Source organism: Coregonus lavaretus (genome assembly GCF_964263955.1).
Source record: "Coregonus lavaretus genome assembly, chromosome: 28".
Classification (NCBI taxonomy): Eukaryota; Metazoa; Chordata; class Actinopteri; order Salmoniformes; family Salmonidae; genus Coregonus; species Coregonus lavaretus.
Window position 1 is genome coordinate 41,824,261 of NC_140015.1, and position 15,115 is coordinate 41,839,375.

The 15,115-nt window shown below is 45.3% G+C and overlaps 1 protein-coding gene and 1 pseudogene across 2 annotated transcripts in view; both read right to left on the reverse strand.

The window, feature by feature from the left end:
• The window catches only part of LOC311103673 (H(+)/Cl(-) exchange transporter 7-like), a 31,917-nt gene extending 28,587 nt beyond the window's left edge, over nt 1-3,330 (reverse strand). The window contains exons 1-2 of the mRNA XM_084145290.1: nt 3,161-3,330; nt 2,253-2,330 (exon numbers count right to left, since the gene is read on the reverse strand). Coding sequence (XP_084001416.1) covers nt 2,253-2,330; nt 3,161-3,271 — 189 coding nt within the window. The 5' untranslated portion in view covers nt 3,272-3,330. The remainder of the gene's footprint in view (nt 1-2,252; nt 2,331-3,160) is intronic.
• A 1,715-nt stretch (nt 3,331-5,045) lies between these two features.
• Nucleotides 5,046-15,115, reverse strand: LOC311103665 (annotated as a pseudogene). Its single transcript has 5 exons — nt 14,978-15,115; nt 13,260-13,415; nt 11,243-11,342; nt 9,980-10,922; nt 5,046-5,716 (listed from the first exon to the last, which is right to left on the reverse strand). The product of its transcript is annotated as an uncharacterized misc_RNA (transcript).

Below are 15,115 nucleotides of genomic sequence, written 5' to 3' on the forward strand. Positions count from 1 at the left end.
GCGTAGTTGTGACTCATTGTAGGCTATCTACTGTGCTTTGATTGACAACTTAACAGAAGGGGTTGACTAGTTTATGAAAGGTGTCGAACTCACTGAATAAAGTCGATCTCCTACGTACCTTTGCCATTCAGAAATCATGCTACGTTGATGGTTACTGGTGTCTTTAAATCATAGATGAAGGATTTTGAGGCTGATTCCTTGACCTGTCAATGTTTTTAAATTGGTGTTTTATGATTTGTGTTATGCTCCTGTGATTTCTATGGATGTTTACTAGATTCCTTGTAGTTGTTCATGATGAATCATCACTGCAGGACCAATAGGTAGTGGAGAGCCTCATTCTGGTCCAAATAGCTCTTTGGCATCAACTCAACTCACTTATTTCCCTCATTAAAATGCAAATCAATTTATAACATTTTTGACATGCATTTTTCTGGATTTTTTTGTTGTTATTGTGTCTCTCACTGTTCAAATAAACCTACCATTAAAATTATAGACTGATCATGTCTTTGTCAGTGGGCAAACGTACAAAATCAGCTGGGGATCAAATACTTTTTTCCCTCACTGTATAAAGGAAAAATATTGCAGTTTTGGTGCAGTTGCAGCCAACTAGCGCAAAAATAATATTGAGATATTGTCAAAACGATACATCGTCAAAAGTAATATCCCGATATGTAACTGTATCGATTTTTTCCCCCCCCATCACTAGAATTCAGACATTTTCAGTCATTTAAAAATGGTAAAGTTGTGTCTTTCTACACAATACCAAAACAAATGTTTCCAATCTGGGAGGTAAACTCAATAACGAATTAAATCATTTCTCTGGTGTATTTCAGATGGAATCAAGGCATCAGAATGTACCAGTCTACTAAAAGAGAGCTCCTTCGGCAAAACATTTCGGAACCCAGGGGAGCAAGCTTCACCCTACCCCCAGGACCCAGGGGAGCAAGCTTCACCCTGCCCCCAGGACCCAGGGGAGCAAGCTTCACCCTGCCCCCAGGACCCTGGGGAGCAAGCTTCACCCTGCCCCCAGGACCCAGGGGAGCAAGCTTCACCCTACCCCCAGGACCCTGGGGAGCAAGCTTCACCCTACCCCCAGGACCCTGGGGAGCAAGCTTCACCCTACCCCCAGGACCCTGGGGAGCAAGCTTCACCCTACCCCCAGGACCCTGGGGAGCAAGCTTCACCCTACCCCCAGGACCCTGGGGAGCAAGCTTCACCCTGCCCCCAGGACCCAGGGGAGCAAGCTTCACCCTGCCCCCAGGACCCAGGGGAGCAAGCTTCACCCTGCCCCCAGGACCCAGGGGAGCAAGCTTCACCCTGCCCCCAGGACCCAGGGGAGCAAGCTTCACCCTACCCCCCAGGACCCTGGCTGGCTACCCCTTCCCCCCAGGACCCTAGCTGGCTACTCTTCCTATTTGGCCGGCTACTCTATGTCCTGGTGGAAAACACTGCATTAGTGACACACACAATGTGTTGACATCCCCATTCCCACTAGCCAATAGGAGGAAGTAAAACTCAGAATGACAGTAGATGAAAATAACAGGGCAGAACATGCTGGATTGCCAAACCCAGGAATAGCTTGAACTAAAACTGTGCATGCAGGAAAATCCGTTTCAGTCGGTATAAGATTTTCCACACTCGTGCTTTGTAAAGCCCATGACTCAGACTGGCTGGCTGCTGGTTAGTCGTCTTGTTCACTGTCAGGTCATTTTGCAATGGTTAAGTCATGTTTTCAGACTGCTAAGTCAGGCTTGTAGGCCTGCTGCAGTGTTTAATATCGTTAAGGACTGGGATGTTTTTCAGGATAAGAAAAGAAATGGAATGGAGCTAATCACAGGCAAAATCCTAGAGGAAAACCTGGTGCAGTCTGCTTTCCACCAGACACTGGGAGATGAATTCACCTTTCAGCAGGACAATAACCTAAAACACAAGGCCAAATATACACTGGAGTTGCTTACCAAGAAGACAGTGATTGTTCCTGAGTGGCCGAGTTACAGTTTTGACTTATATCTGCTTGAAAATCTACGGCAAGACTTGAAAATGGTTGTCTAGCAATGATCAACAACCAATTTGACAGAGCTTGAAGAATTTTGAAAATAATAAATGGGCAGATGTTGCACAATCCAGGTGGGGAAAGCTCACAGAGACGTACATTGCTCGTGCTCACAACGCAGCCAGTTTGGTCAGCATGTTGGGCAGCAGCGGACTGACAAGATGTCACATTGATAATAGAAAGCTGAACTGAACATTACCTCTTCTGACGTCATATCCTCCTCTAGATCCACCGTGCTCAGTCTGCCTATGTGAAACATACCCCCATCCCCAGACAACTACGGAACAAACACAGTGCAAATATGTAAAGATCAGTGTCTTCAGAGATCATATGTGTCTTCCATTTAAACTGGTAGGCCTAGCTAACATTTAGCATCACCAAGTTAACGTGTGTAAAAGAACAAACTATGTCTGTGTGTCTTCAATTTAACATGTAACATGTAGGCATAGTTGATAGCAGTCCGTTTTACTGGCCAAGTTAACGTGTGTGTAATGCCTGTGTCATTTAAGTAACATGTATTAACATCTAGCAGTCAGTTGTACTAACTCAAGTGAACATGTTCGCTTTAATGCCTGTGTAATTTAAGTACCATGTATTAAGCAGTCAGTTGTACTAACTTACATTGTCTGTGTAACTTAATAGGAAGTGGTGAATTCCTTAATAAGCAGAATCTACAGGCTAAAAGGCTGATGCCGTTAAGAAAATAGTTGTCATTACATTAGGTTATATTCTGAAACTCTGGTTTGAAGATTAAGATTTTCTCTAGCTATTTTTCTTACGTCTGCCAGTCTTTAGCATATTGTTAAATGGGCATCGATTTGTCAAACTTCTCAAACTTGCTTGTCTGAAAAGTATCCTCCAACTCCATCCTATGACGTTTGCATTTGTTGTTGTTAGCATTCGCAAACGCCTGCATGCAACACATCACAAGCGGGGCACTCTTTTTTACTGAACTGCAAATTAACTAAATCATTAATCTCACAGCAAATCAAAACATAACGCAATGTTTTACTATTAGAAAATATCATGCACACTTAGCTGGCACATAGCGGTAACGTTAGACAGTTCGGCTTGTGTTGGCTAGTTTAGCTAGCATGCTAGCCCTACCTGTCTGGTGAACCGGATTTCTTCGGAGCCGTTGAGAAGTGGGGTTCTCTCGCCGCCACCGGACTCGTCACCTCGGCTCGACCACGATACTTTCTTCGTGATATTGGCCATGATTACTCCCGGTAGTTCTCCACTCTCACAATCAGTGAAATCGTTTTTATTTTGCAGTTGTGTCTGGTGAACTACCTCTCATTCTTCCTATGGGAGGATCTCAATTGCATTCTCCTCGCGTCCTCTCTCCTCGTCTCCTTCTCAAATCCCATTGGAGGAGAAAGCCAGAGGTCCCGCCCCTCTAACGTTTTTCTCCAATGGGTTTTGAGAAGGAGATACGGAGAGAGGAGTGAGGACGCAAGGAGTAAACAAATAAGATATACCCCATGACTAAAATTATAAGCGAACTCGTGATGGTTTCTACCGGTGGCACACAGGGCCAAACATAGCTGTTGTTCGCATGGATTTCTGGGAATTGTAGTTCTCTAACTGACAGCTGAAACTAAAAACAGAAGAAGACGCATCTTTGCCAATATATTACAGCATAAGTGAATAAGGTGAATAGGTGCATTCATAAGGTGAATGCACCTATTTGTAAGTCGCTCTGGATAAGAGCGTCTGCTAAATGACGTAAATGTAAATGTAAATAAGTGCCAGGCAATGATATCGATGTCATATTATGAGGAACTGATGGTTTACATGTTGGTGGTTCATTATTGAATAATCTAGATATTTTTGGCAGTCTTACATCAAGGACCTTGGAAATTGAAATGGTTGAAGTAGGCTACAGAAAAAAACTATGCTTTTCCCTCTCAAATTAAATAACATACTGACAAGACAAAACCATGCATAACAAAGACATACAAACGAACTGAGTGAATCAATGTTTATAGATAAAGGATCATTTGTCTCATGAATTATGACTTATATTTCCAGTAGAGTGGAGAGTAGCTCCAACTGATATAATATTGATTTATTAGCATGATAATAACCTGCATCAGATGTCAGTTGGTCAACTAGCCGCTAGTCTGTTGACTTTATAACAGAACAATCTGAAAGTTAACAGTCTGTTTCTCTCTCTCTCTCTCTCTGTGTCTATCTGTCTGTCTGTCCCTGTCTCTCTGTCTGTGTCTGTCTGTCTGTCTGTCTGTCTGCCTCTCTGTCTGTCTGTCTGTCTGTCTGTCTGTCTGTCTGTCTGTCTGTCTGTCTGTCTGTCTGTCTGTCTGTCCCTGTCTGTCTGTCCCTGTCTGTCTGTCTGTCTGTCTGTCTGCCTCTCTGTCTGTCTGTCTGTATGTCTGTGTCTGTCTGTCTCTCTCTCTCTGTCTGTCTGTCTGTCTGTCTGTCTGTCTGTCTGTCTGTCTGTCGCTGGGTGACTATATATAGGATATTAAATGGTCTTTGTTTAGCCATATAACAACATTGCTTTAAGTAATAATTGATGGCTTTCATTCACATGCTCCTTTTTACAGTGTGTCAGTGGCATTGTTAAAGGTTAGAGAAGTGTTAGGGTTCCTCTTCCAGTATAGGGCCACATTAAGTCCCAGGGCCAGTCTTCTATCTCCCTGGTAGTTCATTGATTGATATTACAACATTTAGACTACTGAATCCCAAGTCAACCCCTTAGGCCAGAGGTGTCAAACTCATTTCCTGGAGAGACAAATGTCTGCTGGTTGTTGTTGTTGTTTGTTTTTAATTCATGACCGATTAAGACCTAGACAACCAGGTGAGGGGAGTTCCTAAGAAATCAATGAACTTAGTTGATCTATCAAGTACAGAGGAGTAAAAACACACACACTCTGCCCTCAAGGACTGAAGTTTGACACCACACTTTAGATCTAGGAGTGCCTATAGGGACCAGGGACGAGCGGTCAGGGTGGGTTTGGAATCAGATGCTTCAGCTACAGTGTTCCAGGCACTCGCAGGCTACCTGCTGCACCCCCCCATGAACCCCGTCTACGTCCCCCAGCCCCAGCACCACCCCCCGGGGTACCCCCCTCCCCGTAGCCACCCCCGTCACCTCCCCAGGACTCAACACCCGGTCCCACACAGTGAACCCTGCCAGGCGCCCCACGAACCCCTCGGTGGGATCAAACCCTCCCCCCTGGCTGTCCTGCTCTGCTCCCAGCACCACTGACCCCCCTGCCGGCACCTCGTACCCCTTCCTGAACCGGGACCCTGCGGAGGTCAGGCGCCGGTCGGTGTAGTGCCAGAATCGTCCCTGGATAGAAGACCAGAGGAAACAGAGGTGGTGCCAGCACCCATCCAGCACAGAGTCCACAGGGAGCTCACGGTACACAGGGTCTCCCACCACAAAGTCCAGGGTTGCTCGGCTGGGGGTGGAGGAAGAGTATGAGGAGGAAGAGGAGGAGGAGTTGCGTCCGTATAGAACTAGTTTGTTGTCGTTGTCTTCCGTGGCGTAGGAGAGGAGCGTTCCGACGTACCCGACGTCGACGCGGAGCCACAGGCACACAGAGAGTTCTGGAAGAGCAGGGAAGCTCCGGGAGAAGGTGACATAGTTCTCAGAGGAAGCTGACGGGAACAGGAGCATGGAGTCCACATTACAGACTAGAAGAGAGAAAGGAGAGAGACAACATAGTCAGTGAATACTGGAACAAAAAACACTGCAACACATCAGACCTGGGATACCTCTAGTTTTAACTACACTTTGTGGCATCAGACCTGAAAAAAAAGGACTACTTTTTAAAACTATTTGAATACAGATATCAGAAAGCAACTACTTTTTTAAAACTATTTGAATACAGATCTGAGAAAGCAACTACTTTAAAAACAACAACATGGAATACGGACCTAAGGAAGTGACTATGAAACGATTGGATTGGCTGACTTCAACTAATGGCAGGGCTGTCTCTGGAATTGCATAGATATAAATTGAACGAATAGAACACACACAATCTCCTATACTATTCCAATCTATCTGACAGTCATATTTGATCTACACAATACATTTCTATCTGAACGTTCTGTAAATGTCCATTCTCCTGAATGTCCATTGCCCCAGGTGTGTATAATAACTCAGAATACAATCTAACAGGATTTTCCACCTACCTTGGCTGTAGTTGATTAAAGAATACAGTTTTGGGATATTTTGTTTCCTTTCGACACTTTAATAACCATATTTTGTTACTCTCAGCGTTCTCACTAACGCTTTAACATTAAACTGTTCTTGTGCCTGTGTAATAAACTCTAATTACATTTGGAGTAACATTTTGTTATCATGTTGTTACACAATACTTTGGTAATTGCATCCTAATTACATAGTAATGAGCTGAGAGTTTATTTTTATTTTTACGCTACTGTACACGAGGAACAATGACTGTTCCTTATTCCACTTCTGTAATAACTCCATTATGATGCAATTATAAAGCAATTTCCAAAAGTCCTATGCAACAACAATGTTGCTATTGGAATAATCACAAAGTATAACATGTATAAGAACTCGATGTCAAGAGTTGCATTATTACTTTATGTCACTCATAATGAACATATATTTGTCAGCCATTTTGAAGCTGCAGAAGGGATCCACTCTAGTGCTGAGGTGATTCCATGTCCCTCGTGTATTTAATTCAATCTATAGGCTATATTAAGATTACTATCTGAGAGCCCTCCAAACCATGTGCTAATTATCACATATTTACATATATTTAGACTAATTCAACTAACTCTTCTAGTTTTTGTTCTCCATGAAATATTTGGCAGCCATCAAATAACTTGCATATTTTTTTTATGTATTCAAATACTATTTGGTTTTCTGAGAGGTATTTAAAATACTTTTAATATTATTAGTTTTTCTGAGTCCTGTATTTGAATATCAAATAAACTAGTTTGAAACGCTTTATGAACTATATTCGACTACCTGGAGTATTTGAAAAGTTGGTATTTTCAAATAAACTACAAAATACAACACATTACTGATGTCACTGAAATCCCAATACTGATACAGACTGGGAAGAGGAAAGCCAAGACAGTCAGTGCCTGCATCTCAAATGGGAAAATACCAGAATTCTGCAACCCTGTGAACAACACTACCTCCTGCTGTTACGACCATCCCCTCATATCCTCCTGCCTCCTGCTGTTACGACCATCCCCTCATATCCTCCGACCTCCTGCTGTTACGACCATCCCCTCATATCCTCCTGCTGTTACGACCATCCCCTCATATCCTCCGACCTCCTGCTGTTATGACCATCCCCTCATATCCTCCGACCTCCTGCTGTTACGACCATCCCCTCATATCCTCCTGCTGTTACGACCATCCCCTCATATCCTCCTGCTGTTACGACCATCCCCTCATATCCTCCTACCTCCTGCTGTTATGACCATCCCCTCATATCCTCCTGCTGTTACGACCATCCCCTCATATCCTCCTGCTGTTACGACCATCCCCTCATATCCTCCGACCTCCTGCTGTTACGACCATCCCCTCATATCCTCCTGCCTCCTGCTGTTACGACCATCCCCTCATATCCTCCGACCTCCTGCTGTTACGACCATCCCCTCATATCCTCCTACCTCCTGCTGTTATGACCATCCCCTCATATCCTCCGACCTCCTGCTGTTATGACCATCCCCTCATATCCTCCGACCTCCTGCTGTTATGACCATCCCCTCATATCCTCCTACCTCCTGCTGTTATGACCATCCCCTCATATCCTCCTACCTCCTGCTCATATCCCCAGATCTCTCTCTCTCTCCCTCTCTCCCTCTCCCTCCCCCCTCCTCCTCCTCACATCCACAGGTCAGGACAAGATATTAAAAGCAGACAGTAAATCATGGTCCTCTGTAGCTCAGCTGGTAGAGCACGGCGCTTGTAACGCCAAGGTAGTGGGTTCGATCCCCGGGACCACCCATACACAAAAAAAAAAAAATGTATGCACGCATGACTGTAAGTCGCTTTGGATAAAAGCGTCTGCTAAATGGCATATTATTATGAAGCCTGAAGTCTACTTTAGTCCAAGGGGGTGGTCCCTACAGGACTGTCAGTGTAACATCTTTATTCTGAATCATGTTTTATAGGTCAAACACACCATGATGACAAACAGCTAAAAGCAGAGTGGGGCCATCCAATCCCAGTCTTGGACTGTTTTTGCATTCAACAACAGCAAATGAGGAGGCCATAGGAAAAACCCACTGGCGCCCAGGCTATAGAATGGTTGGAGAGAACTTCATCTATCAGCCATTTATCAAATTGTCAACTGCAAACTGACTGCTGTTAAAACCAGCTGACTGATCAATGCGTAGAGATGAATATGTATTTATTGGCTAAGGCAGTGTGTATCAGTTTCTAGAGTTACAGAATATGGTGTTCCCTAACTGGGTTTATGAATCTTAGTTTATCAACGTGAATAAAGAGTTCGATTGATTCTTCCAGATGTGAACATAACTCATAACTCTCAGATGGTCCAAACTAGACTATATCTGTTTCCTACATCTATCACCACTTAACTCTCTCTCTCTCTCTCTCTCTCTCTCTCTCTCTCTCTCTCTCTCTCTCTCTCTCTCTCTCTCTCTCTCTCTCTCTCTCTCTCTCTCTCTCTCTCTCTCTCTCTCTCTCTCTCTCTCCCTCTCTCTCTCTCTCTCTCTCTCTCTCTCTCTCTCTCTCTCTCTCTCTCTCTCTCTCTCTCTCTCTCTCTCTCTCTCTCTCTCTCTCTCTCTCTCTCTCTCTCTCTCTCTCTCTCTCTCTCTCTCTCTCTCTCTCTCTCTCTCTCTCTCTCTCTCTCTCTCTCTCTCTCTCTCTCTCTCTCTCTCTCTCTCTCTCTCTCTCTCTCTCTCTCTCTCTCTCTCTCTCTCTCTCTCTCTCTCTCTCTCTCTCTCTCTCTCTCTCTCTCTCTCTCTCTCCTCTGTCTGTTTATCTCTTTTAGAGAGTAGAGGACCTTGTAGTCCCAAGATGTGTAAACTAGTTTGGGATTAGGCAAATGTAATGGTTCAACTCCCCTCCCCCTCAGACTGAATGGAAACACACAACAACGCCTTTAACAGATATGTTGTGTGTGTGTGTGTGTGTGTGTGTGTGTGTGTGTGTGTGTGTGTGTGTGTGTGTGTGTGTGAGTGTGTGTGTGTGTGCCTTTCTGGTCTCTCGTGACTCAGCAGATGTTGTTTACGGATGTAAAACAAATCCCTTTTAGTTCTAATGAAGTTGTTTCCTAAAAAAACCATTCTATGGGATACTATGTAATGCCACACCATGTTACACCTCATAATGGGATCCTATGTGAGGGTCTTTAATGTCACACCACATTACACCTCATTATAGGATACTATAGGATGTCATTTAATGTCACACCACATTACACCTCATTATAGGATACTATAGGAGGTTATTTTAATGTCACACCACATTACACATCATATAGGATACTATAGGATGTAATGTAATGTCACACCACATTACACATCATTATAGGATACTATAGGAGGTTATTTAATGTCACACCACATTATACCTCAATATGGGTTGTTATTTAATGTCACACCACATTACACCTCATTATGGGATACTATAGGATGTTATATAATGTCACACCACATACACCTCATTATGGGATACTATGGGATGTTATTTAATGTCACACCGCAATACACCTATCTATAGGATACTACAGGATGTTATTTAACACCTCTCTGTTTTATAGTTCTTTAAATGGCACCTCATTACTGGATGCTGTGTTGTGTGGCTGACAGAGGGCTTCCAGAAGATTCCTGGAACCACAGGACATCCAGAATCCTTCAACCAGAATTTATGGAAAACCTGGGAATTTTGGGAAAGTTACTGGAGTTGCTATCTTATTATTGACATCTGGAGTTACTTACTGGTAGCTTCTCTCCTGGGGATGTGCTGCAGAGGGATCTTATGTCTCACTGGAAGCTGAAGAAGGTTCTGGATTAGTGGTTCCTCTCCTTTCATCTCCTCCTCTCCTCCTCTCCCCTCCTCCTCCTCCTCCTCTTCCTCCTCTCCCCTCCTCCTCTCTGTCCGCTCTTCCTCTCCACTCCTCCTCTCTGTCCGCTCTTCCTCTCCCCTCCTCCTGTCTGTCCGCTTCTCTTCACTCCTCCTCCACACCTCGTCCCCCCTCCTCCTCTCCATCTCTCCCTCCTCTCTCCTCTCCTCCACAGACTGTGGTTTTGCCCCCTGTTGAGGACGACCAGGCCAGGGGCTATCCTGTCCTCTCTCCGCCAGCCTCCTCTTCTCCTCCTGGGACTGAGAAGGAGGCTGTGTGGGGTGGGGAGGTGGATGTGGAGGCTGTAGTCTTGTCTTCATCCTCCTGTCTTTGGTGTGTTTCGGCTGAGAGTGGGGTTGGGGTTTGGGCTGGGTCTGGGTCTGGGGCTGAGAGAAGGTTTGGGGTTGGGGCTGAGGCTGAATGTTAGCCTGAGGCAGGGGCTGGTAATATGTCTGGGTGTGTCCGGGCTGGGTCTGGGTGTCCTGTCTTGGGCTCTGTCCTCTGGAGGCCTGGGTTCTCCGTGGGGGTGCTGTATCCTGGGGGGTGAGGTTGGAGGTGAGGGGGTCTCCTGTCCTCTCTGATCCCCTGGAAGAGACTCCATTCCCCTGTAGTAGCTCCCCCAGCCTCCCTTCGAGCCGGCTCATCCGGAGGAGATCCTGCTCGCTCAGGGACTCTTGGAGACCTCTCAGCCCGACCAGAAGCTCCTCTCGCTGGGCTTCCAGGGAGTCGAGACGCCCCTCCTGGCTGTGGAGCGCCAGGGTGAGGCTGGAGAGAGACTCTCCCTGCTCCTGACTCCGTCTCTGGGTCTGCCTGCTGCTCTGTGCAGAGAGAGGAGAGAGAGAAGAGAGAGAAGAGAGGAGACAGAGTTGAGAGAGGAGAGGAAAGAGAGGAGAGGGATGAAAAAAGAGAGAGGAGGGGAGAGAGAGGAGTGAGAGGAGCGAGAGGAGCGAGAGGAGAGAGAGGAGGGAGAGGAGAGAGAGGAGAGAGAGGAGAGAGAGGAGAGAGAGGAGAGAGAGGAGGGAGAGGAGAGAGAGGAGGGAGAGGAGAGAGAGGAGGGAGAGGAGAGAGAGGAGAGAGAGGAGGGAGAGGGAGAGAGAGAGAGAGTGTACCTGTCCCTGTCTGTTGTTGTTTAGTGTACCTGTCCCTGGCTGCGTCTCTCCAGTGAGGCCAATCTTCCCTCCATCCTCTTGTTCTTCTTCTGTAGTTTACTGCTCCAGTCTTTTCAGGCCGTTCAGCTCCTGTTTTTTGGTAATTTTTTTTATAAATGTTCCCCCACACAAAAAAACTACAGAAAATGTTTGAAGCAAATCAGGACAGCAACAAGATAAAACAATGACAAGACAGGACCCAAATTAAAACAAAATATAACCATAATAATAATATTACCATAATATATATATGACATAATAATATAACATAAATATAAATATATACAGTGGGGAGAACAAGTATTTGATGCACTGCCGATTTTGCAGGTTTTCCTACTTACAAAGCATGTAGAGGTCTGTAATTTTTATCATAGGTACACTTCAACTGTGAGAGACGGAATCTAAAAATAAAAAAAATCCAGAAAATCACATTGTATGATTTTTAAGTAATTAAGTTGCATTTTATTGCATGACATAAGTATTTGATACATCAGAAAAGCAGAACTTAATATTTGGTATAGAAACCTTTGTTTGCAATTACAGAGATCATACGTTTCCTGTAGGTCTTGACCAGGTTTGCACACACTGCAGCAGGGATTTTGGCCCACTCCTCCATACAGACCTTCTCCAGATCCTTCAGGTTTCGGGGCTGTCGCTGGGCAATACGGACTTTCAGCTCCCTCCAAAGATTTTCTATTGGGTTCAGGTCTGGAGACTGGCTAGGCCACTCCAGGACCTTGAGATGCTTCTTACGGAGCCACTCCTTAGTTGCCCTGGCTGTGTGTTTCGGGTCGTTGTCATGCTGGAAGACCCAGCCACGACCCATCTTCAATGCTCTTACTGAGGGAAGGAGGTTGTTGGCCAAGATCTCGCAATACATGGCCCCATCCATCCTCCCCTCAATACGGTGCAGTCGTCCTGTCCCCTTTGCAGAAAAGCATCCCCAAAGAATGATGTTTCCACCTCCATGCTTCACGGTTGGGATGGTGTTCTTGGGGTTGTACTCATCCTTCTTCTTCCTCCAAACACAGCGAGTGGAGTTTAGACAAAGCTCTATTTTTGTCTCATCAGACCACATGACCTTCTCCCATTCCTCCTCTGGATCATCCAGATGGTCATTGGCAAACTTCAGATATACCTGGACATGCGCTGGCTTGAGCAGGGTGACCTTGCGTGCGCTGCAGGAATTTAATCCATGACGGCGTAGTGTGTTACTAATGGTTTTCTTTGAGACTGTGGTCCCAGCTCTCTTCAGGTCATTGACCAGGTCCTGCCGTGTAGTTCTGGGCTGATCCCTCACCTTCCTCATGATCATTGATGCCCCACGAGGTGAGATCTTGCATGGAGCCCCAGACCGAGGGTGATTGACCGTCATCTTGAACTTCTTCAATTTTCTAATAATTGCGCCAACAGTTGTTGCCTTCTCACCAAGCTGCTTGCCTGTTGTCCTGTAGCCCATCCCAGCCTTGTGCAGGTCTACAATTTTATCCCTGATGTCCTTACATAGCTCTCAGGTCTTGGTCATTATGGAGAGGTTGGAGTCTGTTTGATTGAGTGTGTGGACAGGTGTCTTTTATACAAGTAACGAGTTCAAACAGGTGCAGTTAATGCAGGTAATGAGTGGAGAACAGGAGGGCTTCTTAAAGAAAAACTAACAGGTCTGTGAGAGCCGGAATTCTTACTGGTTGGTAGGTGATCAAATAGTTATGTCATGCAATAAAATGCAAATTAATTACTTAAAAATCATACAATGTGATTTTCTGGATTTTTTTTATTTTTAGATTCCGTCTCTCACAGTTGAAGTGTACCTATGATATAAATTACAGACCTCTACATGCTTTGTAAGTAGGAAAACCTGCAAAATCGACAGTGTATCAAATACTTGTTCTCCCCACTGTATTTATATATTTTAATATAAAATATAACATAATATATAACATACATGTAAATATAACATAATATATATATATCTATATATAATATAATCAAAATGATATTAATAGTAACCTGTGTGGTGGTGTCTCTGAGTTTTGTTAGTTCCTGGGTGAGGTTTCTGTGTTGGTCGGACTGGGTCTGAACTCTGACCTCTAGGGAGGTCGACACGTTAGACATCTGCGACAGAAACTCTAACCGGCTCAGGGTCAGTTCCTGGAATCGACGGAACTGAGAAACACACACACGTACAACACAATTTCTTGGACATACACTATATATGCAAAAGTATGTGGACATCCCTTCAAATCAGTGGATTCGTTAATTTCAGCCACACCCGTTGCTGACAGGTGTATAAAATTGAGCACACAGCCATGCAATCTCCACAGACAAACATTGGCAGTAGAATGGCCTTACTGAAGAGCTGTGATTTCAACGTGGCACCGTCATAGGATGCCACCTTTCCAACAAGTCAGTTCGTCACATTTCTTCCCTCCTAGAGCTGCCCCGGTCTACTGTAAGTGCTGTTATTGTGAAGTGGAAATGTCTAGGAGCAACAACGGCTCAGCCGCGAAGTGGTAGAACACACAAGCTCACAGAACGGGACCGCCGAGTGTTGAAGCGCGTAGCCTGTAAAAATAATCTGTCCTTGGTTTCAACACTCACTAGTGAGTTCCAAACGGCCTCTGGAAGCAACATCAGCACACGAACTGTTCGTCAGGATCTTCATGAAATGGGTTTCCATGGCCAAGCAGCCGCACACAAGCCTAAGATCACCATGCGTAATGCCAAGCGTCGGCTGGAGTGGTGTAAAGCTCACCACCATTGGACTCTGGAGCAGTGGAAATGCGTTTTCTGGAGTGATGAATCACGCTTCACCATCTGGCAGTCCGACGGATGAATCTGGGTTTGGCGGATGTCAGGAGAACGCTACCTGCTCCAATGCATAGTGCCAACTGTAAAGTTTGGGGCTGTTTTTCATGGTTCGGGCTAGGCCCCTTAGTTCCAGTGAAGGGAAATATTGGCATTCTAGACGATTCTGTGTTTCCAACTTTGTGGAAACAGTTTGGGGAAGGCCCTTTCCTGTTTCAGCATGACAATGCCCCCGTGCACAAGGCGAGGTCATACAGAAATGGTTTGTCGAGATCGGTGTGGAAGAACTTGACTGGTCTGCAGAGAGCCGTGACCTCAACCCCATCGACTATGAGCCAGGCCTAATCGCCCAACATCAGTGCCCGACTTCACTAACGCTCTTGTGGCTGAATGGAAGCAAGTCCCCTCAGCAATGTTCCAACATATAGTGGAAAGCTGTCCCAGAAGAGTGGAGGCTGTTATAGCAGCAAAGAGGGGACCAACTCCATAGTAATGCCTATGATTTTGGAATGAGATGTTGGACGAGCAGGTGTCCACATACTTTTGGTCATGTAGTATACCTTACTTATGGATATATATTACTCTCTTGGAAACATTTACATTTCTTGGACATCTTTTAACTTCGAAAATGATATTCTATTTTTTTTTTCTTGTAATAAAACAATAACACATCAAGGGTGACACACAGACAGACAGACAGACAGACAGACATACACACACACACACACACACACACACACACACACACACACACACACACACAGACACACACACAGACACACACACACACACACACAGACACACACACAAATATACACACACACAGACACACACACACAGACACACAGATACATACACATGAACAAACACACACACATGAACACACACAGACACTGACACACACAACCATACACACTGACCTGATCGTCTAGTCGTCTGAGTCTCTGGTAGATGGGCTTCCTGAACTCAGCAGCACCCTGTCCCCTACAGGCCTGAAGCTGGAGGACAACCAGGAGAATCAGGGCCAGGGCCCTCCGGCCGGCTCTGAGGCTGGGCAT